Source organism: Labrus bergylta, chromosome 1 (assembly GCF_963930695.1).
Source record: "Labrus bergylta chromosome 1, fLabBer1.1, whole genome shotgun sequence".
Taxonomy (NCBI): domain Eukaryota; kingdom Metazoa; phylum Chordata; class Actinopteri; order Labriformes; family Labridae; genus Labrus; species Labrus bergylta.
In genome coordinates this window covers 24,433,583-24,458,327 of record NC_089195.1, presented here as the reverse complement: position 1 = coordinate 24,458,327, position 24,745 = coordinate 24,433,583, and the positions used below count along the sequence as shown (strand labels likewise).

Here is a 24,745-nt window from a genome sequence, read left to right as displayed (position 1 = left end):
TATAACTTTTTTTTTTTAACACACACGCCTTGTTTAATGTATTCATTAGTATAGGTCTGGAAATTGTTATTCTTCCTAATTGCTCTCCTTATCTCCTCCACTTTGAAAATGACTGCTTTCCTCTTAACCTCTTTTAGCACCTTCCACCCTCCTGCTGTAACTATAATGAGGTGGCATGCTGTGCCTGACCTGTCATCAGGCGTGTCATGAAAACCTTCCCCACCCCCATCACACACACTCAAACACATAAACTAACACACTCGCACCCTCTGCCCTCCCCCCAGAGTGCAAGTGTGGAGGTCACAAGGCAGGTGGCGGCTAACAAAGCCCTGCGAGGCCAACTCCTGGAGAAGGAGGACAAGCTCCGCCAGCTACAGGACAAGTTAGTCTCACACCCTCTTTTCTTCATTAGTGTCTCTTTATGTTTCTCATTTACCAGTGCAGCTCTTATATTTCCATATTAAGTTTAACATCCCTCTTTCATTCTGTGTCTGTCCTTCTCCCTGTCTCTCTATCTGCATGTTTGCACTTTCTGCTGCTCTCATCTGCAGTGTTTGATTCCACCATGTGGCAGCACTCAGTCTGCTGCACTCTGCTCAGGCATGCCTCTCCTATGCGTGAATCATCTGTGAAATTATGCACGTTCTCATGAGCGATTGAATAAAAAGCAACTGAAGGAATTAGTGTGTGCGCACATGTGTGCATGTGGGTGTCTTGTGTGTCATGTATAGGGCTGTTGCTTATGTGGGAAGCTGATGTGGGGTGGTGATCAAAGCGGTGTATTGATTGATTGTGTGCCTCAGGAGGAACCATTTTGGCCCATGACACTAAAACCCACACAGCATCACTCTGGCCTGTGGGCCACAAGCCCTAATGAGTTACAAGGTTCACCTACTGTAGCTTTTTCTGTATTACAGAGTCAGAATGTATGGCTGTAAATAAATTGCTCAGGGAGAGATTTAAACTGTGTTATGAAAGGAGTATATCATCATTCTACATTAGGATCTCATCTTTGAACTGAGGGAAAGGTACAAATAAGAACTTTGCTTTCCTTCCTTTCTCTCTCTCTTTGTATTGTATTCCGTGTCCTCTGCCTGCCATTCTCAATAATGCATCCGGGGCATGTGTACAATCACAGTGTGTATGTGTTTGTGTGTGACCAAAGCACCGCGGATCACAGGCAGACAGAGCGAACATCCCTCTGCTGAGTTTCCACGACAGCCTTAGCCTCTTGTCACACACTCGCTCACTCACTCACACGAGCATGTTACTCGCCATCTCTTCTATCATTCCTCTCCATTTCCTTCCATAGAGGGACCCCTTCTCAGAATGAAAGACATGTCTAGACGTCTCTGAAATATACATCTCGGCATACACACAGGGAGCAAGGCTGCTTCGCCTTAAAGAAGAGAAGGGGGAAAAAAAGAAATGAATTTCAAAGTACACCGGCATGTCCTCAGTCAATATCCGGCACCATGGCCCTGCCTTATTTATGAAGCTGCTTCTTTCATCTTTAGCCCTGTTGTCTATCAGCCACATGAAACGTCCACCCTCACTTCATTCTTAACAACATACACAGAAATGTTCGCTCTAACTCTCTTTTAGACACACACACTTCACACCTCTGACTGTTATCATTATAATACACGCATGTTTGAAGAACAATATTGCCAACAAGCGTAGAACAAAGGGAGCAAACGTGTGAGTGATTGGGATATAGTTCCAGGCTCTCTTTCTCTCTCTCTCTCTCTCTCTCTCTCTCTCCACTAACACTCATAAATAGAGATCACACGCTCCGGCAGAAGCTCCATATATCCCTCATTCTTTTTTATCCTCTATTCTTTTTGGGGTGCAGAAGAAGAGAACATCTAAAATAAATGTTGTCGATCTAATTGCCATTAGCATTGGGGCAGAGGGAGCTGCTGGGGCTCTTATTGCTGCTCTCCGTCTTTAAGTCAACACCAGACAGCCATCTGAAAGGTTCAATATGGGTTTTCTCATTAATGGCCAAATCCATGGGGTAACCAGGCAGCGCTACTTTTCCCCATAGACCCCAGGCTAGACTCCTCTCTCATTTAATTTAATGTCACTCCAATAGGACAAGCTCACATTTATTTAGCCAGTCTGCCCTCAGGCATCCATCCACCTAGGGAGGCAGGGACATTTACTTACACGAAAGCATTTGCTCTGGCGTTGCGTCATGTGTTTATTTAAAACACACAGCCGATGAGGCGTGTGGGAGCTCAGAGATCCAGTGCATGTTTGAAATAAAAAAACGGCAAAAACCATTTTAATTAACTCCATCCTTATGATCTTTATTCTATTTGTTCTAAATCCCTGCGGTATAGACAACCATGAACAACTCATATTTGCCTTTTATGAAAACAGAATAAAACATACTAACATACTGAGCCCATTTAAAACAAGGCCTCTCTGTAATACGGCTGTGCAGAATGCTGGAATGTTAAACATGTCAATACAGCAGGTTATCAAAATAGGAAGTGACACAGGGTGTATGTTTGCAACAGTTGAGACATGAATTTCTTGCAACACAGAGACCTTGCCTCTCTTTAGGGAAAATATCATCAGCGCAGTACAGCATGTAAACAAACAACATTTTATAAAGCATGTTTCATTGATAATCAGTCATTCACAAGCCAAGTCCCCCTTGCTGATGTGGTTTCAATATGTGACGGGTGTAATGCTGCGTGGGAAATAACAAACATTTAAATATTGATTACAGTCTCTAAAGTAGTGTCACTGCTGATTCAAAATGCCGTTAGTCATAGAGGACTCCCCAGTCACACTTACTGCGGCATTCCCCGCCAGAGCACTCGTTCTAATATATGCCAGTTAGAATTACGTATGCATCCTTATTGCACCCCCCTCCACTTAACCGAACAGCATGCCAGTGTATTTAGTTGTCATAATGAGCTGTCATGCCTGATGCACTGCATGGGGACACAGTGCCTGCCAGCTTTGCGTGTGTCTGTGTATGTGTCGGTTTCTCTATGTCTATATTTGTTTCCCATGAATATGCTGTTTGCCAGAGTGTGCCTCGCATTAAAGTGTGCATGTGAATGTCTGAAGAATGAATGCCTATTGAAGCCTCTCTTCTGATTTGTTGATTGAAGTAATATTTGTTCATTATTTGTCTCGCTTGAAAAATAGATCTTGCATCTCAACGAGAATATTTTACTGGTAAAATGAAAAAGTATGCTCCGACATACGATGTTTGTTTTTGTGTGTGCGCCTTGATGCGTGCTTCCAGGACGAGCCACACAGAGAGAGATGTGAACATGAAGAGGCAGCTGGTGGAGGACTTGAAGACGAGACTAAAGGTTCTGCAGGAGATGGAGAAAAGTTACCGAGGGCAGGTGGAGGAGCTTGAGAAGAAGGTACACTCAGTGCATCAGAGCAAGGGTCAAAGAATAAACTTACCTTTGCAGTTGTAGACTGAAATCTTACTTTACTGATTTGAAGGACATTTTCAATGAAAATATAAGGGGAGTATTTCTTTATTACAGCACAACTACAAGGTCCCAATCCTATCCTTTTCAGGTTTTTTTTAATTCATTTTTGCCCGCCCTCTACATCTCTACAGGTGAAGACTTTATTAGAAGAGGCCACCAACAGGAAAGCTCTCATTGAATCCCTGAAAAGGAGACTGAATGTTGCAACCACAGAGAAGGGCCAGTATGAGGCCTCCTGTTCAAAACTGAAGGAGGACCTAGAGAAAAAGGTAGGAAACAGCCCCGGTTGTGATTGTATCATTATGAGAATAAGACAGCTTATATGCACTTCTTGGAAACCCTTTTGCAAATTCAGACAATTAAATAATACACAAATTGCTGCTACAGACTTGTGAGATAAACTTCTCTTTCCCTGTGCTCTGCCATGGTATATGGCACCTATGTATCTGATCACAACTTAGAGGATATGAGTCTTTATTCCATTTTAACTGTAATTTCAGAGTCGTCTTTTTGTTAGTAGTGGATTTAAAACAAATTTCATCCTTTATTTCAATTTCTGTAGTGTCATCTGCAAAAAAAATAAAACATTTAAATCACTGAACAGAAAAACACTTTATGAATCCGAGATGTTAAACAATTTTAAAATTGCAAACATTTTAAAGCTAAAGGGAGAAAAGTGTAGATCGTTTTTGTAGGCTGTTTATGTTACAAAATATTTTTTTTGCGATAAGGCAACTTAAGAATCATTCCAATGACATCGAAGAATGTAAAGACCCTGAATAATCAGTGCGGGCTATTTGTTGCTTGCAGCCCATACCATCATTCATATATCCAAAACTATGTCATTCTCGCTGTAAAAAAGACAATACCACTAAGATCTAGAACATTTCAAAATGTACTTTTACTACAAATGCCACAAATGCCTCACAGGCCGAAGCAGACACTCTACTTTCTAAAACAAAACAAGATTGCTTACAGCTTACCAACTCAGACTGCTGTGTTTCTTTACAGGAGCAGCGAATGCATGTCTTGCAGGCTCGTTTGGGAGCAAGTGAGCAGGCATTGGTTGCACTGGAACAGACCGCTACGGAGCAAATGGAGGGGTTGACCCAGCAGAGCTCCAATGCTTTGGCCAGGCTTCAGAGACAGCTCAGCCAGACCTACTCCCATTTGGAGCAGCTTCATTCTTTTATCAAGGTACTGTACTAAAGGGGCAAGAAATCAAAGGCCATGGGTCCACAGTTTGTCTTGTTAAATTATCCCACTCACCTCCTTGCAGTGATATTGTTTGGGTGTATCACCTGCAGGGTTAGGTGTAGGTTTCTGGTGCAGCAAGTTGAAGGTAGAGGCTTCTGCAAATTGGCCCCAGTAAATGAACAACTAAATCCTGTATGGCAGGGCTGTAAAATAAGATCAGCACTTTAAGTGACCCTCTTTTTTGGAGTTGCTCAGCTGGTTGTGGATTTACTAAAAAGCCACCATGACTTGTTTCATGTCATAATGCGGAAGCTCTTTGACCATCACTTGATCCTTTACACCAAAAATCTCCTAACGAACTTCAACACTAATATGGCGTACAATTATAGATGGGAACATGATTGGTGTTTTGCTGTCGGAGCTTGTGCTCTGACATACTGAAAACTATGTTGCAGTCTGAGATGAAATAAGTGCATAAGTGTACCAAAAACACAGTTGTTCAAAGATAGATAGACAACTGAATGTCTTGGACACACAGAAATATAACAGAGCAAAGCTGTATAGTGCTCATTACATGATGTTACATGAGATGATGGAGTAAGCTGTTACACAGACCTGTAAAGGGCGAAGAAGTTAGTTTGTGTCAAAATACGGGTAAGGCCTACTCTAATCACACATCTGAACATAACAAGTGAGTTTGGGGACATGAAGCCCTTGATCCTCAAAACCTGGATTATGGAGATAGATGCTCAGATCTACAGCTTGAAGATAATCTCTTTCTGTCATGGAGTCAACCCAAGAACTCATCGACAGCATATAGGTACCAAGATACCAGAGAGATGGCAATTCTGTGGATTTGGAAACAAAACCTCACCTGTGGAAAGAATTGGAGTTTGTTATGGTAAAAATATCTAGTGGTTCTGAAACACTGTCAAACTGCATAAAAAAGGGTTGTTAAAAAGTATGTCCTTTCTTCATTCAACCATGCAGGGCCCTAAATTAATCTACAGGAGAAATTGGGGTTCAGTCTGTTTATTAACAGACACTTTTGATTGGTGACAGTCTATTGATCTGAAGCCATCCAAGGTCAAACAACTGGTATGGTGTCGCCAGTAATGCCATCATTAATCTGGACGGTTGTGCTGCAGAGGAAACTTCAAGGCAAGGCTCTTAATTTACCTGTCGATGGACATTCAGCCCCAGGAGGTAAAGGCAGCGATCAAAAGAGTTGCTCTTTTGATTATCAGGAGGCTATCCTCAAGGAGCCTAGAATAAAACCATTGCTCCTTAGCATTGAAAGGAACCAGCTGAGAGGCTTCAAGCATCTCATCAGGATGTCGGGCTTGATTCCTCCCTGTGGATGTTCTCTGGAAACGTCCAACTGGGAGGAAGAACAGACGTAGAACACACTGAAGGAGTTACTCACCCCATCTGATCTGGACAAGCCTCAAGATCCCCCAGGAGCGGTTAGCGATGTAGCTAAGGGAAAGAATTACAGCACTACCTAGCTAACCTGCTGCGACCACATCTAGGAACTTCTTACTCATCAAAACATAGATGGAATTGTAACAATTTGTTTATGTGCCAAGAAGTTCTACAATTCTACAATTCATTTAGCAAACACTTTTTTCCAAAGCGATGTATGTCTGAGAGTAAACAATGTCAGTAAGGGCTGAGCGGACATTGCACAGAGGCAATGCACTTTTTGTTTTTTATGGATAGGGAGAATCAGGCAACCATTGTAAATATACTGTGTGCCCAACTGGAGTGGGCACCATTGTCATTGTTAAGACCTAATCCATCACCTTGAGGTGTGTTTGTGTGTCTGTGTCAGTCTATGTGTGTATCTGGCAGAGGCTGATAAAGACCGTCTATCACCTCTGCTCAGCTGACACCTGCCTATCAAAGGAGCAAAAAGGCTTGGCAGGGATAGATAGAGGCTGCAGTGTATTTACACGCACATAAATCAAGTATCAAGTGGCACATTATGGACAGTGTTTTGTGGAAAATGTCCAGTTCTTTTGTCCCCGAATCCAGTAATTATTCCAAGAGGATTCTTGTTCATGCAAAACTCACCTTGTAAATTGTGGAAAAATTGAGATTTTTTTTAAAATTGAGATTTTTTTTTTATTTCTTTTCCACACTTTAAATATTATAAAAATGATGGCCTGCAATTTTTCATACATATGCATTCATGTAGTAAAGAAGACACACATGAATGTAATATACATGTATACTAAAAATAGAAGCCGCATTACTTGTGAAAGCTCACATGCATAAGAATACAGTTCATGATTGTATATCTCCGTTCCTCGATTCCCATAACCCTAGGCTTGTGGGGCCATTGTGTTGTTGTTGAGGATTCACATCATTGTTTGTCTCCCCCTGGCTCCTGTGATTCCCTATAAGAACACCGAGCTCTTTGATTGGACTGCCTGACGTCCGGAGGAGATTTACTCTTGTCATGTATTGATCAGGACCGGAGGGCTGTGCGTGTGTGTGTGTGTGTGTGTGTGTGTGTGTTTATGGAAGTGTCCATGTGTGTCTTTATGAGCTTGTTTTTTGTTCTTTTGGTGTGTGTGTGTGTGTGTGTGTGTGTGTGCGGAGATTTTTCTTTATTGTGTGCCAGCAAACCCTTTTGGCCCCTGCACACGCCCCAGGCTGCAAGCACTGCTGTTGAACTGCTAAACAGTGGCCCTGCATGTAGTGACTACTCCACAGCACAGACACACACACTGAACAGTCCCCTTGTAAAGAATATTTTAGCTTATGATCCAAGAAAAAGAATGATAACACTTTGCTTCATATCTTGAATTCGAAATCCGTAAAGGAAGACAAGAGTAATTAATTTATTATTACTGTAATTTCTTCATATGAACACACTTTAAGAACACACCTGTATTTAACATTCAGCTTACACTTTTAATTTACCTATAGATGAGGCTTTTTATATGACATCTTTCTCAAACTGTAGAGAACACAAACAATAACAATACGATTATTTGATAAGTGCCTGCGTATTTTTTCCTCCTGCTCTGCTCTTAATATTTGTAAAACGGCCCTTTGTGTCTTCATATGTGTGAAGAGGATCAGAGGTAGCCAGTTATTAAAGAGGATATCTTTTCGTGCTCATTTGATCCCCATCTCCATGCCCTAATCCTCGTCCTGTCTAAATTGCCCCTCTGGCAATAGTGATTGTGGTACTAGCCAAGCTAAGAGCTCCTAACAAGCGCACACAGACACATGCTCACGCACACGTACCCTCCATGTATGTATTAGGATAGCTTGTGTGTGAATGCTGGCATACCTCCCTCCCACCCTTTGTCTCTCCCAGGGCTGAGAATTAGCAATAAATTCACCCCTTAATTTCTTCCTGGATTATTCCGCATGCAGGGTTTGGGTCAATTGAATGTAACCCTTGACTAGTGACAGTGAATATCTATTAGGCTGTAAATAAGAGAATAGGATCTACGACTGTTCATTAACGAGCCAGGTATTCCTTAAGGGTAAAAACAGCCCTCAGATACACTAAAAGGAATTTAGTGGCCTTCCTTTGTCAGAAATTTATTTGAGAAAAAGTTGTCTCTTTCCCTTTTATTTCTTGTTTTGATCGTTGACAGATACAAAAGGACACAGTTACTTTTTAGGCTATCAATGGACTAGTTTTGAGATTTAAAGCAATTTTGAGTTTATCTTGTTGCACTACGTTTTCTAAAGGCAAATCAAACTGATCTGATCTTGCTTATTTGGATGACTTTGAGTTTTCATAGACAGCACACACTTTAGTTGTATATTATTTTAAATACGACTTGAGATTGTGTGTTCAAGGACCATTGTTCTTTTAATTCAAATGTAATTAATGTTACGGACAATGTTAAACACAAATGTTTTAATTTGATGCATTGAACCAGAGTAAACTCAAGTGTCCACACAGAAGGCGGATAATGCTCGTTTGAAAACTTGACAGTTGCCAAGAAACCTGAACATGTTCCTCACTGAGCTTCTGTGATTGGCTAGGCTACATACACTACCCCTGATTGGTTGTTTGATTCAGACCTCATAAGTTTGAAAAAATAAATAAAAACAAACTAAATACAAAGGGCATTCACAGACACAGATCAGGTGCACGTTTATTTCAAGGAACATTTAAATATTGTTTGTTAGTAACGTTTAATGATCAAAATCAGTTATTTCAACCAAAAATATAATAAAATAATATTACATACTGTAGCTTTAAACATCTTATTAATTTCTCTGTCCTTCTTGTTTTTTTATTTATTCATTGAAATATTCAGTGCTGCTCATAAACAACACTCCAGCTGTAAGCCTGCAACCATTCACTCAGCACTCTCCTGTGAGAACCACCGCTGGCTTTGTAAACTGCACCTGGCCCACCTGTGTGAAATTACAACAGAGGAGTTGGAATGTTTTCCTCGATTGTTCATATGTGATTACCCTTGTTACGGTAATGCACTTGAGTGTTTTCTTGTTATATAGCATACTGTCCAAGAGCAAGAGCACCTTGTACTTGTGCTGTTTTTTTTTCTTGTTGTTTTTGTTTGTCTCTTCCGCGGGTTCTTCCGTCTCTAGCTTTTCCTCATCTGACCATCTATTCCAAGGTCAGCTTTTCAGCGGGCTTACAAGGGAATGATACAGAAGATTATTGCCTCGATCAATAAGCTCAAAATGAAGCAAAGGGGAGTTTACTTTATTGACTTTCCCGTGTACAGTGGCAGTTTTAACATTTAATTGTCTCTCTGTATTTAGAGCAAACTCCCATTTAGTGCTCGACAACTGTGCCATCCCAGGACTTCCTCGTCTCGCTTGCCGTTCACTCGGGCCCCATTTAAAACAGCTCCTCATAGCTTAATTATTAACAGTGTTATGCTGCTCTGTTGTACTCGGAGACATTCAGAAAGCAAATAAATAAATGAATGGCTGTATTTTCAGCAGCTCTGTGTCTTTCTCTCTCTCTGATGCATGATTTTCTGTCTGTGGAGATTTTAGCAAAACTTGGGGTGAGTTTGGTATCAAAGCTGTGTTCCCTCAGCTTTCAATCGACAGGGCAACAAACCCTCAGGTCCACACTCCTACAAGGGAGCTTGAGGCGAAACCGAAGAGAATCTGAGTGTGTCAAACTCAATATTCCTCCATAATGTACTAGGCCTCTCTGGCGCATGCTTGATCAATTTCATTTATTCATCTGCCAGGCAGAGCTATCCCTCTTGTTTTTCTGTATCCATTTCATCATCCTTCTTTTTCATTTCTTCTTCTCCTCCTCCTTCAGGCCCTGGCCAGTGAAATACTTTTAGACGTTCAAGAGGTCAAGCAGCAGTTGATGAAGAGGAGGAGGTCGAGGCAGGCCAACACTGTGGCAGCAAAGAGCAGCCTCTCAGCCAAGTCCATGATCAAAGCCAAGTCCATCGCTGCCTCCATCCTCAATATGTCAGAGAATGATCTCGCGGACATAATGGACACTGACCAGGTAAGGTCAAGGGACGGGATGGGGGGGTCATCATTTCCTAAATAAACACTAACTTGAGAATCTGTATCAAGTCTAAATTATGCCCAGAGCACGCAGCATACCTATAATTGATTTTTTTTTTTTTGTACTGTAAAATTTTAAAACATCCTAAAAGTTTTCAGGGGGTTTGCTCAGTGATTGCACCAGAGGACTGAGAAATACATTATATCATCAATATCAGCTTGTTGCCTTGGGTTTCCTTTTGTCAATTGAGGCTAAATGAGGAGCTACCATTACTTCGGTCGATCCACTGGGAATGCAAACTCTAGATTGGAATCGGTGAAGAAAAAAAGAAATATGAAGAAATAGAAGCCTTCTGTTCTTAGTTCATTTCACCTGTAACTAACAGAATTTTGCTTCGCTGGAAGTCTTTGCTTCTGTCTGAGCTTCTCTTATTGATGTGCAGACCGATTTGGGCAAGTAAGCAAGGTTGAACACCAAGTTAAGTAGAACCACACACACAGCCATGTTACTAATAAGTTTAGAAGTTGTAGTGCAATAGAGAAAGATGTGGCTACATGTTTAAAGCAGCTGTTCTTGCTCTCAACGAGATCAAAAACCTGTCAACACCTGCAGCACCTGTCAGGATGTTATGCGATTTAATACAGCACAAGTTGAGTAAGTACAACTCCTTTTTTTCCCTGCTGAAGGCAGTCATTGAACAGAAAATTCTTCCTATTGGCTCTTCTTCTTGAGTTTCACACTCTTTTCCAACTTGGTGGACCCTTTCTCTACCATAGATCACCCAGCCTTGTCATCAATTAGCACTCCCATGTTACAATCAAGCTCCCATCCCTGGGGACTTCCTCCTATCCATCACAAGATGAGAGAGGGCTCAGCAGACACTTACTCACACTTGAAACCAATTTTAGCCCTTTGTAGCCCAGCTCCACCCAGGGGATGACAGGGAACAGTTTCTCACTTGACAAAAAGTCCCCCTCATCAGAGCTGAAACCTCTGTGGGGAAAATTACTCTCCTCTCCTCGACACTTTTCTCGGTTGCATTAATAGCCGTTAACGGCAGCCTCCTCGGTGGTGTACTGTGGCGAGTGTGTTTTCCTGATTTGTAAATTGAACATAAATATATCCCAGCTCTGTTGAAAATGCACAAACCCAACAGGGGATTAATAATGGTGTGTCACAGATTGAGGTTAAAAGTATTAGGCTGGACATATATTTGCTTTTACCAATGCCTACGTGTGAGTATGAGGGCTTCCTTGCATCCCCTGCAAGATGAAGTATGCCCATGGTGCAGAGGCAGAGGCAACACAGCAGCAGGGACAACAATAGCAGAAAGTTTGGGAGTGAATCTGATAGACCAAGCCAGAAGTTATCCACATCTGTAAAAAGTGTCCGTATCACAACACAGCCACAAATATGCCTGTTAAATCAGCGGGCAACAGAGTTCCATCTTAGAAGTCGACGTGGGAACCTGCATTAACTAAATTACTTTAGTACTAATGTTACTATTATGTTAGTTCTCATCACAAAATGAAAATAGCTTCCAGGAGTGTCCCCAGGTTGGTAATTCTATATCTCGCATATAGTTTGGTACAGCCTGAGCTCTCTGGTCTGTTCTCGAGAGGAATCTTCCTCATGCAGGTATGTATATGAGTGTATAGCCAAGTATGTGTGAACACTTACGTTATTTACACAGCTGGATGTGTATGTGAACACAAGGTTAAAAAGCAAGTATATCTTCGTTGTGATTACATTGATCACATGTTGTTTTAGATGACGTGAAGAAATCCCTAGACAATTTTTGTTTGTGCTTTTATCCTACTGTGTGTTTGGCTGGGTGTCATGGAATTCATGGAGTGTGTCTATACGTAAATGTTTGTTAGCTAGCTTTTGGAGGTAACTCAAAATCATGTAGACCTTTCTTATACTAATCTCATCTAGCTAGACAAAGTTAGCAGTTGACTATAAAACAGTTGATAGTTGACAGTTGATACACTGCTATACAATCTAAAATGTGGTTGTTCTCGTAATGGGTTTGAAATGATGGAAACTTTTGTAACAGAGATGAAATTTCACCATGTGTTGAGCTTTTGCAAGACAATTTTTTACTCTCTGTTTTTCTTTCTACTTGAGAATGTGACACGAGGTTATGAGGATGTCCCAGCAGTCTTCAAAAGTCTGATTCATAGCGAATGTATTCATTTATTCACTTGGTTATGCGATACCAGTGTGCTGAATGAGAGCCCAGGGCTCAATGGGAATGCTTTTACCTCTGGTTTTTACTTTTAAATCAGAAAACTCCATTGCCAACAGAGCTACATTTCTAAAGTTTGCCAAATTTCTCTTGTCAACAATATTTGCAGAAGTTTTTAGCATTGTAAGGCAATGCGCTTTGGTTTTGAAATCGATGCCTTTTTTAAATTTTGTGTGTAACAGAATTTTTTTAATGAATTATTCCTGGTTTTTGGTCATATTTTGGAATTCTGCAAATAGATAACCTTCGTGTAATTACAACCAAGTTTTTTCCGACGGCTACATATATTCTTCCCTCTAAAGCAATAACCTTGGTTTGTTGGTTTGTCCCAGTTTTGAAAAATCTAAGGTTATGTTTAAGGTATTTTACTGAACAGAAATGCAGCTGTGACAAGCCTATTTGTACAGCAGGGACTGTATAAAGTGAGACCTCCCTTTACTTAAATGTTTCATGGGAATAGGAAGGAAAACTACCGTAATTGTTTGTAGTTTTTCAAGTGGTTTTGTACTGAAACAGAAACTTTCAGCTGCTCCGTTACACACAAACTAATGCAGAGACAAACTCGAAATCAATCTGACATATTTACATGGAAGAGATGGGCATTTCAAGAAAGTCACTATTTGAAAGTCACTGGCAATTCTTTTCAAATAATAACCCACCCATACACCCCCACCACGGAATCTTTGACTGACTATTCAGATATTTAAAAAAAAAAAAAAGTCCTATCCCTCGTTCATGGATGTTAAGATTGTGTGCTCAAACATAAGCGCTCACACACGTATGATACTGCACACCATGTTATGCCTTTGTCCATTCCATAGCGTGCAGCAGAGGAGCAGAGAGGGCAGAGCAGCGCTGGGCTCCCTGAACAACTTGTTGTGGAATTAATGATCCAGATGTAATAAGACTATAATTGCCAGGCCAGTTTGTTTTGCACCTAATGCTTGATGGAGGGTCAGTGCTTTGTTATATATCCACCAAGGGCTGGATAAGCACTCTCACTCTCATTCACATACACTTCTAGACACAAACATGCTCCCCCCCTGCAGAAGGCTTGAAGGCGATAGTCACTAGAAAAGCCCCCTCTTTCTCTCTCTTTCTTTCTCACTTATATAACCAGATACCTCCCCAAGTTTCTCTCTTATGAAAAAGTCTACTTCATCAGAGCTGAAAACTCTGGGGAAAGTGACTCCTCACTCCTCAAACCCTGTTTTTCTCTGTTGCATTAATAGCGGTTAATAGCTGCCTGCTTGGTGGCGTAATGTGGCGGGCGTGTTGTGTTTTTTTTTTTACATGATATCTTAATTGAACATACAGTAAATAGATCCGAGCTCTGTCAAGAATACACATAGCCACACAAGGATTAAAAATGTGTCACAGTTTGAGGTTAAAAGTGTAAGGCCAGGCATATACTTGCTTTTAGCTATGCATATGCGTGCACACGAAGGCTGCCTTGCATCGCCTGCGTCTATTTGAATCATCAGTGTCCTCAACATGTAACGCAGTGTGATCTTGTATGCACATAAACGGTAAGAACAGTGTAGAGGGAGAGGGGATGCAACATGGTCAAAACAGCAGCAGGGACAATAATTGCAGAACGTTTGGAGAGAGAAGCTGATTGTCCGTAGTTATCCACACCTGTATGATGTGTCTGCCACGACACAGCCACAGACATACTGTAGCTGGCGACACAGTTCCATTTTAGAAGTCCCCCAACCCTCAAACTACTTCTGATATCGCCAAAGCATCACACCAGGTAGAAGGGGGCAGCTAAAGAGAAACACAAGCTAAATCAAGAACTGGGGATTCAGGCCTTATAGACTTTTGTCAAATAAACTAAAACAACAATGAAGTGTTTAATATCAGGTGATATAAGGTTGTGATGATACAGAGCTACAAGGGGATAAAAAGTCTGCGGCAAAATCTCAAACATCCTAGTCCACTTACTAGGACTTACTGATATTTCTCACATCCATTTATCATTAAAGCTGAAACACACACACTTTGTTGAAGCGAAATTGTTTTTTTAAAGACTTTTTGCTCTTGCCACATTGTTAAAAGCTATTTTATTCTCTATGGTTCTAAATTTTCATTACATTTAAAAAATTAATACATCACGTGCACAATAAACTGCTCTGGGTAAAACCATTTAAGTCATATATATGCAGAGTAACACTCCCAGATATTTTAAATGGTTTAAAACAATCTTGGAAATAGTCTCTCAGCTGAAAGTCCTTAAAAACGTAGCTACTATTTTTGATTTTAGTAAGTTATCTCACTCACATTAATACTGCTAAAAGTAAAGGGTGATCTTTAGAAAGTCAGCACCTCAGGCTGAGTCTCTTTAAATATACTCAAAGTGCCCTTACAGACTCGTGACACTGCACTCTGTGACCGCAGAGACTTTTAAATCCAGCCACACAGACGCTCCCCCCCACCTTCCACCCTCCCTCGTGTCACTGTCAGGCAGTACAAGGCTTGTCACATCATTTGGAGCAGCAACACCTGGGGTTTGAGGTGAAGAGGTAACACATTAGTGCTGAGGTGTACATGGCCACACCGTCTTCTCTCAGTTCATTAGCAGTAACAAGGCTCCTCTTTATACTTGACTAGCATGCAAACATTTACTGGCATACCTTGCCACTGAGTCTCCAGAGAGCTTCTTCAAGGTCCCGGCTGGTATGATGCTACAATTCTGCCCTTGCTGGCAGATTCTCCTCATCAAACGTTTCTCTAATCTGATTCATTTAGAACTTTTACACTTTACTCATGTTCAAAAATGCTAAGATCAACTGAGAGTATCCTCTCTTAACACCAGCATTCTTTCTGTCCCGGGTTTGTATCTTTCAGACTTCATCCTGTCATTAAAATGTTTGTATTTATTGTTGTTTTTTCAGGCGACAGAGGACCATTCAGAGAGTCCAGGAGACCAGGAGTGGCTGGAACACCTCAACCACATCCTCCAGCAGAAGGTTAGGCTCACACATCTGCAGTAAAGACCCCACAAGTTACTCGTTCCTGCTTACACACATGGAAGTGAAATCTTGTATAAGCTTAAAGCCAATCTTCCCTTCTGGTAAAATATTTTGAGCTTAATGTTACAATCTTTTGAGGAGTCGATTTTTAAAACAACTGTTTTCTAGAGAGTCAATAGATAACAAAAAGTTTTTCTTCTAAAAGTTTCTGGCGTTTAAAATACTGAAGATTGAAATCAAGCACAAAACATTTTTCAAACGTGCACGTCTAATCTCCTTCAGGTATTGATTACAAGTGGCACTTTTAACTGCTTCGTTTATCTGAAAAATAGATCATTAAGTAGTCTTTTTTTTCAAAGTAAATGTGTACGTTTAACAGAGCAAATCTCCAAAAAGAGATTTTTGATGTTGTCTTTTTTTGATGATACAGTTTTTAAAATCATTAATGTAAAATTTTGTTACATTTAGGAATCAATTCATAATATGCCTCAGAGTATATCACAAAAAATGTTTAAACATTCAGACATTTTAAATCAAACTAGATCACTCAGTGCATGCATGTCTCTTTTTCTGTTGCCTTCTTTATAATAGCACATATACTGTCCTTACATAGCAGTGATATTTATGGGTGCCATAAATATCAGAAAAATACAAAATATTCAGGATGTATTTTAGTTCCTGCTTAAATGTGTCCCACTCCTGGCTCTAAAAAAAATCATGCAAGAGATGAAACAAAGAAAAGCCACGACATTCTGCGTGCACGTGTGTGTGTGTGTGTGTGCGTGTGTGTGTGTGTGTGTGTGTGCGTGTGCGTGTGTGTGTGTGCGTGTGCGTGTGTGTGCGTGTGTGTGTGTGTGTGTGTGTGTGTGTGTCTGTGTCTGTGTGTGTGTGTGTGAGAGAAAGTCTTTGTGTGCACAGCCACTCATCTGTGAGTGCTCTGCTGGAGCTTTACTCAAGTGCTGTCAACGTCTGCTCGCTGTGATATGTGTATGATTGAGAGTGTCGAGTGTGTGTATGTGTGTCTTGTCTATGTTCTTGTCAGCGGCTGCCGCAGGCACTCATGCGTCGCCTCCGCACCACGACACACACCAGACACTGTTCTCTTGTTCCCCAGATCTTCTTCTGACCTTTCCACCTTACTCTCCCCCTCCCACACTAACAATCACACACACACACACACACACACACACACACACACAACAAGACTCTACTGAATCCATGTTTTTCCCTTCTAGCTGGACAGCTCTCAGTCCCTGTTCTCTGTCTCTCTCTGCCATCCTCCACTGTCCTGCATTCCTCTCTCTCTCTCTCTCTCTCTCTCTCTCTCTCTCTCTCTCTCTCTCTCTCTCTCTCTCTCTGGCTCAGACCCCGAGGCAGCTTGTTAGTGGGGAACTAAATATTGATTTGGCGGGCCTGTCGATGCCGGGAGAATGAGCTAGTGTCCACCAGAGACCTCGGCACCGGCAGCCTGCTATCGACGTTTTCCGTGGGCAGAACAGGGGTGGTGGATGAGGGGAGGGGGTGGGGGGGTGAAGCTGGTGTGGAGTGGAGGAGGAGGAGGAGGAGAGCAGAGTATGACAAGGCTGAGACTCGCCCCTAGGTCCCTGCAGGGACCGCTGGGACCACAACAGTCATCCCCTTTACTGCATTAGACTTTTTCTAACGCCTTTCAAGTCCATCTTGAGCTGTTTTTTGTGATTTATTTATTATACATTTTCCTCCTCTCTAAATCTCACAGTTTTCTCTCATCTAGTTTTTTAATTGCGATGTGTTATGAGAGGGACACACAACTCTTCTGCTCTCTTCTTTCTGACTTTTTTAAAAAGCAGGGATGACAGCTCATATACTAAGAGTCCAGGGAAAGGGTATGTGATGGTTACATTTAAGGCAGATATCTTCATTGGAGGATTTAAGGTGGTTATATGCGTCCTTTGATGCTCAGAAACAAGCATTTTCTTAGCAAGGGAAAACATTTCTGAATCCCTCAAATTGTACCCCCTTTTGCTCCTCTTCTCTCTGTCATAGCTTATGAAAGGCTCAGCAAGCAGAACATCTGTGAAGTGAAACAGCCTGGCCTGTCACCCTGCCTGTGACACTAATAACACACTCCCCTAATAGTGATATGATCTTACCCCTGAGCTGCACTGGCACACACTTCTCCAGATAAAAAGACAGAAATAGACTCAGTGAAAGGAAAGATGAGAGAGAGATCCATGTCCTTAACTGGCTGGCTGTCACTGAAAGAGGATGAGAATGTGTCCATCGGTCTGTGCGTGTGTGTGTGTGTATGTACTGTATGTCTAGGTATTGGTGGGTGCATGTGCACTCTCACGACAGCCTCATCCTGTCACTGTCAGTGCCTAATGGAGCTGCCAGTGGGACAGCACTTTATTATCGCTGTGGCCCTGCCAATAGCAAACCCATCACTCACTCTGTGTGTGTTGTTTCTGTATATATGACTGTGATGTGGAAGAGCAGATGAGTGGTATGTGTGTCTGTCTGCAGGCCATTGTTCGCCATCCTTGTCATGTGCTGCCACATGTCAACATAACAAGAAAGAGAGACATCCACACCACTTTAGCACACAGTTTGTTGCAGACAGAGAATCGTGCCTGTGAACGTGTTGAGTTACTGCTACTCTCATGCCACAGAAGTGGCATACATTTCTCTTTCCCCCTCACCGCTACCCCACATGTCCACTCAAAACCAAATGAAACATTGCATTCATTTCCTCGTCTCTCACCTCCACTAGTGAGTTAATGAAATCAAACCCTACGCCTCTCTGTGGAGAGCCACCATAAGCTGCGCTGCATGGCCAGGGTCGAGGGACGGTGCTATCTAATAATCATGAGCAGGCCAGGGGGTGTACTGTACGGCTCCACTGCAACCCGCCATGAATACGGCCAGCAGAGAAGATGGAGTGTCCATGTGGGCCACAGGGTCCAGGCACCGGCCCGGGGAAGCATTGATTTAATTGCCTTTGGTTTATTTGTGGAGTCCTAATTATTGACTGGAGGTAGAATTTAATGGGCCAAGTCTTTATGAAGACAGGGAAATGACTGGCTTCTGCTGCTGGCCAATAATGAACAGGAGGTGCATGTGCATGCAAGCGTGTGCACATGCATGCAAACACACACGCTCCCTCCAGATCATTTTTCAGACTCATTTTGTACACACGCATGCCCATCTCAAGCCTCATGACAGCATAATAACATTTAAAAAGTCATTGACTCTGTTGATTTCTTTATGAGAGGACAGCGCTTTGGTTTACTGGTATGGGGTGGCGCAGAGGGCCTGCTAATATTTACCTCAAAATCACACCCGAGGGAGACGTCCAAGCATCACTTCTTATCAGCCTCCAAACTATAACAAGCAGGTGAACATTACATTAAGACAGTAGTGGAGACAGGCCGGAGCGATCTGGACTGGATGGACTACAGGGCTGAGATCATTCCTGTAATTTCTAAACCGTATTGAACTTTGGGGAGGGGCTGCTGTAGTTCTTTACTATGAAGGCAAATTGTTTCATTTATCAAAGGTTAAATAAAATACGTTATTCATGTCACCTCTTTTCCAAGCTTCTCACCATAATGGCACTTCCACAGGGCATTAACCCTTTTTCTAAAAACATATCAAAGGCTCCATACCTCAAAGAGCTAACGTACACAGAAAGTTTTCTGTTGTTGTCGACGCTGCGAGGGCGATGTGTAGCGAGTTGTGTTGTGTGGCTCATTATGCCTCTGTAATGACAAGGAACAGCTCGGAGTCCCGCACTTCTCTCTGAAGGAAAGTGACTCTAATTAAGGCTCATTTAATGATTGCACTAATTAAATCAGCGACTCTTTTTCCGTCTCTCTAAGTGTGTTTGTATGTGTGTGGAGGGGACTGGAGCCTGGCCTTTGTACTGTAAATATGTCACTGAAACATTGGCAGGGAGCAGAATGGGGCTCTCCCAGGAGGAGGCTGCTGTTAGAGTTGTTAATGCCAGAGCACACTGCGACTTTTTCTGTGCTCAACTTGCATCTCATATAAATAGAAACAGCAGACACAGCTTGTCGGGGCTGTTCCATTGCTTTGTTGGGTGATTATTTTAACCTGACCAGATACAGTGTATCAAACCGCACAATTCACAGGGCCAGTTGAAATAAGCCAGGTGAATAATCTTGTTCTCATTCTCTGTTTTTTTGGAGCTTTAAGAACACTTCCAGTCTGATTGTACACACATTAACTTTCCCTTTTACAATTAAAACAGAAAGAAGATAAATAATGCAAGTAGACATGTACTCCATGAAGAGATGACTGGACGTGTTCTTTTTTCTCTCTGTGACAGTTTGCTGCAGGCACAGCCACTTTGTTGATTGTAACTGCTTCTCAGTACATTAACTCGGCCAATGAGCCGTACTGTTAATCACGGCTGTGTTCCTGATTGCAGAATTCTACCTAAAGGTTGCATCTCTTTTGTATGGATATCACCTTTCTAAATTTATACCCCAATCGTGTCTGAATCACCTCATTTTCACACCTAATGAGTAGGAACCTGAAACAAAGACCCGGTGCTTTCCTGTGTTTAATCTAGGGTGTATTTAGGTCAGATCCCTAACAAATGCATGTTGCACACTGAAATGATGTTTCCAAACAACGTATCAAGAAAAGGAGAGATTTTTAATTACAGTATTTGTGGCCCCAAGTGTCCAATTCCCTTTCATATCAGTCTCTAGTGGCCTAAAGGGGAGAAAAGAGAGGGATCTGCTCCGCTGCAGGAGTAGGTAATTATGAAGGAGAAGGAGAGAATAGGCGTGTTGGAGCTTTAGTGATTTTCTTACCTGAGCCCCTCTCTGCAAATGTGACATATTCATTATCGGAGATAATCAAATGCAAGACTTTTTAGTGAGGTGCCTTTGTGCCTGGGCTTTTTTTTTTTCCTAATCTATTTATCATGCTGTTGTTGTTGTTATTCCCCCGTTTGATAAATTTGATTTTCAAACAAAAGTGAGAAGATCAGAGATCAAAGAGCCGCTCTCCCCCCTCTGTGATAAAACTACTGTAACTACTTCTTCCTCACCTTGAAAAGTGGCCTACATTGGAGACGACTCGCCAACCTGGGACAAAGATTAAAAGCGAGAATCCTTCACCACTGTGGAAACAGTCCTGTCATACCAATCAGATACAAAACAAGTTGCGTATTCATATTCGTCATAAACCAGCAGAGTACATAGCCTATTAACTGCTCTTCCTGAAGCCTAACATGTACTTTTGAATACAATTTTTGATGTTGGTATACAGATCGAAAGTCTTTTGAGGCTCATGAAGAAGCCAAGAGTCCCTGCTTTTTTAGAGCTAAATGTTTGTCTACCTATTAAATGTTATAACTACATTATAGCTGGTGGCTAACTATGAGAAAACACACTCTGACTGCTTGCAGAAATTTGAATGATATACCGTCACTCTGATTTACCCTCCCTCTTCACTCTCGCTCATTTAGATATCGGGCAGACTGACACAATCTTTACAGCTCCTCACAAATTGGGCCCTTGGAAATAATTGTGTTAACCTGTTCCGAGGGAGAAGACAAAAGAGCTGGAATGATCGATCTTTTAAAGAAAAAAAGAAGTTGGTGTTTGTAATGCCACTATCAGACAATGGTCACTGGAGTGCTGCAACTTTGAGCTGCTCCTCGCCTTGAGGTGTGCCCGGGGCTGTGGAATAGCAATGTCATTTAATTGGCTCATAAAAACACCTTTTGCTCGCAGCGCCGGCCCCTCGCCTCCACACACGCACACCCACGCTTGTCAGTGTCAGTGGCTTTACATGTCAGTTCACTTCTGAAACATGTTCATGAAATCATACCTAGACAAAAGGTCTGCTCTGCAGGGCCTGTTGAATAGTAATGGATGTGGGTTAGCATGGCTTAGTGCTACAGTAGCTTCTTTTTTTTTTTGTGTTGCCATAGGGGACAGGGGCCTCTTGCAAAAACAGCGGCTCCGATGCTTAGCGCTGGTGCTGGCTATCTCTGCCATAGGGGACAGGGGGCCCGGCTAAATCAACTGTAGCATAACATTAGTGCCAGTTGCTAACACTGCCTTAAGGAACCCAGGGGATCGACCAGAGCAGCTGCATCACAGCTTACCTCCAAACATCCTGCAGGGTATCGGTCCCCAGAATATGTGGCCGTTAGATGAAAGGGAATGATAGCGCTGCTTGTGTGTGTATGTATGAGTGCTGGTGCCATAATGCTGATCTGAGTCACACACCTTAGGGAGATGAATCATAATGAAAAGTACTTCACCCAACAAATAAGCATCACATAACAAGTCACCAAAACCTGTTGGACTTACCTCACTGTACTTGGCCAAACATATAATGTATTTAAAAAGATTCATATAAATGTAATCCTCCTGTGCGTTGTGCATTTTAGTGTAGATCCAAGTTTCCCATGTGCTTTATGAAGGCAGCTAAATAAAACACGACTATCAGGTTTTCATAGAAATAAGATACAGTTAGGGCAAATAATATTTTTTTAAGAGACATGATAATAATAAAAAATGTAAATGTACATTTCAAGTACACTTCAGAAAAGCTTTGAGAAGGGACTTGTGTAGTTGTCTCTTATATAAAAGTCTTGCACCCCAATCTCAAGGGGATTTGTAAGTTGTTGTTTTTTGCTCAAAGTTTTTCAATCTGTGCTTAAGTATCACTCATGTTGGGTTTATCTAGATCTTGTTTACCTGTTAGTGTTGTTTATCCATAATCCCCTATCGGTACTTTTAATGATCCAGTCTCCCTCTCTGCTGTCCCAAAGAGCCTTGTGTTGTGGCTGTGTCTCTATCTAAGTGGGTTTGTTTGCATAGTTAGTGGCTCTAAGTGCAATTAGCTGATTGGGTAATTGTGTGTATGTGTGTGCATTTATGTGAATGTGTGTGTGTGTGTGTGTGTGTGTGTGTGTGTGTGTGTGTGTGTGAGAGACAGAGAGAGTGAACCCTCCCGAGGGCTAAGAGGCAGAGGGAGATGTCTCAGCAGTTACTTCAGTATAGTGGTTCTCTGAGGAATAGCGCGCTGTGTTTGATGCATCCAGTGCTGCTGGAACTGACTTTACACTCCTCGAATACTCAAGTGCACACACACACACACACACACACACACACAGGCACACACTTCCCGGCACACTGGGCCTTGTGTTCCCTGCTCCTGTTACCTCTAATGAAGAGGAGAAAGGTGTCAGGGGGCAGAGGGACTGGGGCTCTCACACTCCAGACGTATTGGAAATTGATGAGATGATAGTTTCAAATCACAGACCTTTGCCGTGTCCTTAAAACATGTTAGCTACAGACCTTATTCTAATGTGTGCTGTGAGTGTGTGTTAATCACATCAAAGCAACACGATACCTTCTATTCCCCGATGCAGATGTTACTCAGTAAAGTTAGTTTCAGCACTTTAGACTTGTGTTGGCCGGTTTCTCTGCGCCTGGTTTAATAGCTTATATTCTCACATTCCCTTTCAAGAGATAAAAAGTGAAAGATTTTATGATATTGAAGTCACTATTTTCAGCTCGGCCCGTCCACTTCTCATCTCATGCCATGTGACTCTGGGAAATGGCTTAGGGAATTAATTTGTATCCTCAGCCTGAAGAAGACGTCTTTAAAAGGGCTGCACATAACTTGCAGTGAATATTTATGGGTGATAGAGTTTGAATGCCTGCCTTTGATCAGACACCCTAATGACCACACAATCCTTGTGTCGATTCAGAGGAAAAACAAAATCAGCCAGAACTCTGAGGAGAAGCCTGTCCACCTCTTCATTTAATCTTTTACAACATTTCCATGACTAGAATTGACTTTAAAGATCCTCATTCTCAACCTTTGTAATCCTATATGATGAAGTAAACATCAGTACATTTAAAAAAGAGCTGCAGTGCAAGCGTGCTTTGGGACAAAACAACACCCCCCCCCCTTTTTTGACAAGTTGTGCATGACTGTACTACCTCAGAATAGAAACTTATGGGAAAAGTAAAGTGTGTCAAACGAGCTTTGAAACTACTGCTGTGTAGCTTTTTTTCTGAATTTCCTTGTTGAAACACTCAACATAGAGGGTCCCTCAAAAGTTTCACAATTCCTCAGGCTGTCTGAGGTTCTTTTGTTTCAAAAACCAGCAAACAGGCTCTCTGAAAAGCTGCCAGGTGTCAAAAATCTGACTTTTTTTTTTAACAGTTGTGCATTTGTGTGTTTTCCTCATTTGCTCTTTTTTCTCTTACCCCTTCAACCGCCACCCCCACACCCTTTTTTCTATCGCTCCCCTCCCCTGCAGATCCCTTCTGCCGGCCAGCTAATGGAGGCTGTGCGCGTGAAGATGAAGGAGAGGAAAGTGCTGACAGAAGAGCTGGCCACACTCACAACACCAGTCAGCGAAAAAGCCTGACTCCCTGGGCTGAGGCTGGGAAAACTGTCATCCTCTTCTTTTTTCTCCCTCCCTTCCCCTCTCCCTCCTCGGTTCCCGCTCGGTGGGAGTTGGGCTGAGCCAAGCTGAGCCGGGGCAGCAGAACCAATATTTGTGAGAATAGGGCTGTCGACTCACTCTGGGTCCACTGGCTCAACACAGCAGTCCTGCTTTTGTAAATGAGCCCTCGACATCTGTGTTAGCGCTCAGTGCACTATGTCTATCAGACAGGGCCCTTTAGCGCCAAGCTAATTTACAGTGCAGCCACTCTCCCCCACTCTCCACACAGACCTGGGGTGATAAAGCAAATGCTTACGCTAATGTTCAAGTAACAGTTTTTTTTTTCAGCTCTCTTTTACCTTTTTCCTTAATTTATTTGGCACCTCAAGGACCTTAGGGTGCATGGACTTGACCTAGCAATGCCAAGTCGACACTTTGAGAAAGTGAAGAGTGCAGCACAGAGCAGAGTATTCACTGTTAGAGGGAAGATCCATTTATCATACCTTTATAAATGACTAAATAAAGGCGGTTTAATTTTATTTAATGCACTCCCTACTATTTATTTGGAAGGATGTTGTCTTTGTTAGGGATTTTTTTAAAGATTTGCTAATGATTTTTCTCTGTAAGTATTTGTTCCTTTTTAATTTAAGGGGTGATTATGTTAATTATTCATGTTTTTCTTTTGTAAAACAATTTCAGATTTCAAAATAAAGCCCATTTCACTTCCTTTTGGCTTCCAGCTTTCGTTTTTGATCCGTGAATTTTATGGCTCTGCTCTTCGTCTCTTGCAGAAGTTCAAAGGACTGTCAGTCACTGTGCGATGGTGACGGAGGTTGCTTTGGTGGACTGTGGGGTTCTCTCACCTCTCTCATGATTGACGGCTGACTGTTGGCATGGTTTCTGTCTGTAACAAGTGACCCCTGCTGTTGA

At 42.0% G+C, this 24,745-nt stretch overlaps 1 protein-coding gene across 1 annotated transcript in view; it reads left to right on the top strand.

The window, feature by feature from the left end:
* The window catches only part of cntln (centlein, centrosomal protein), an 80,757-nt gene extending 56,216 nt beyond the window's left edge, over positions 1-24,541 (top strand). Inside the window, exons 20-26 of the mRNA XM_065964106.1 lie at positions 285-382; positions 3,272-3,398; positions 3,605-3,742; positions 4,485-4,670; positions 9,958-10,155; positions 15,307-15,381; positions 23,687-24,541. Of these exons, the coding sequence (XP_065820178.1) occupies positions 285-382; positions 3,272-3,398; positions 3,605-3,742; positions 4,485-4,670; positions 9,958-10,155; positions 15,307-15,381; positions 23,687-23,797 (933 nt within the window). The 3' untranslated portion in view covers positions 23,798-24,541. The remainder of the gene's footprint in view (positions 1-284; positions 383-3,271; positions 3,399-3,604; positions 3,743-4,484; positions 4,671-9,957; positions 10,156-15,306; positions 15,382-23,686) is intronic.
* Positions 24,542-24,745: the final 204 nt, after the last annotated feature.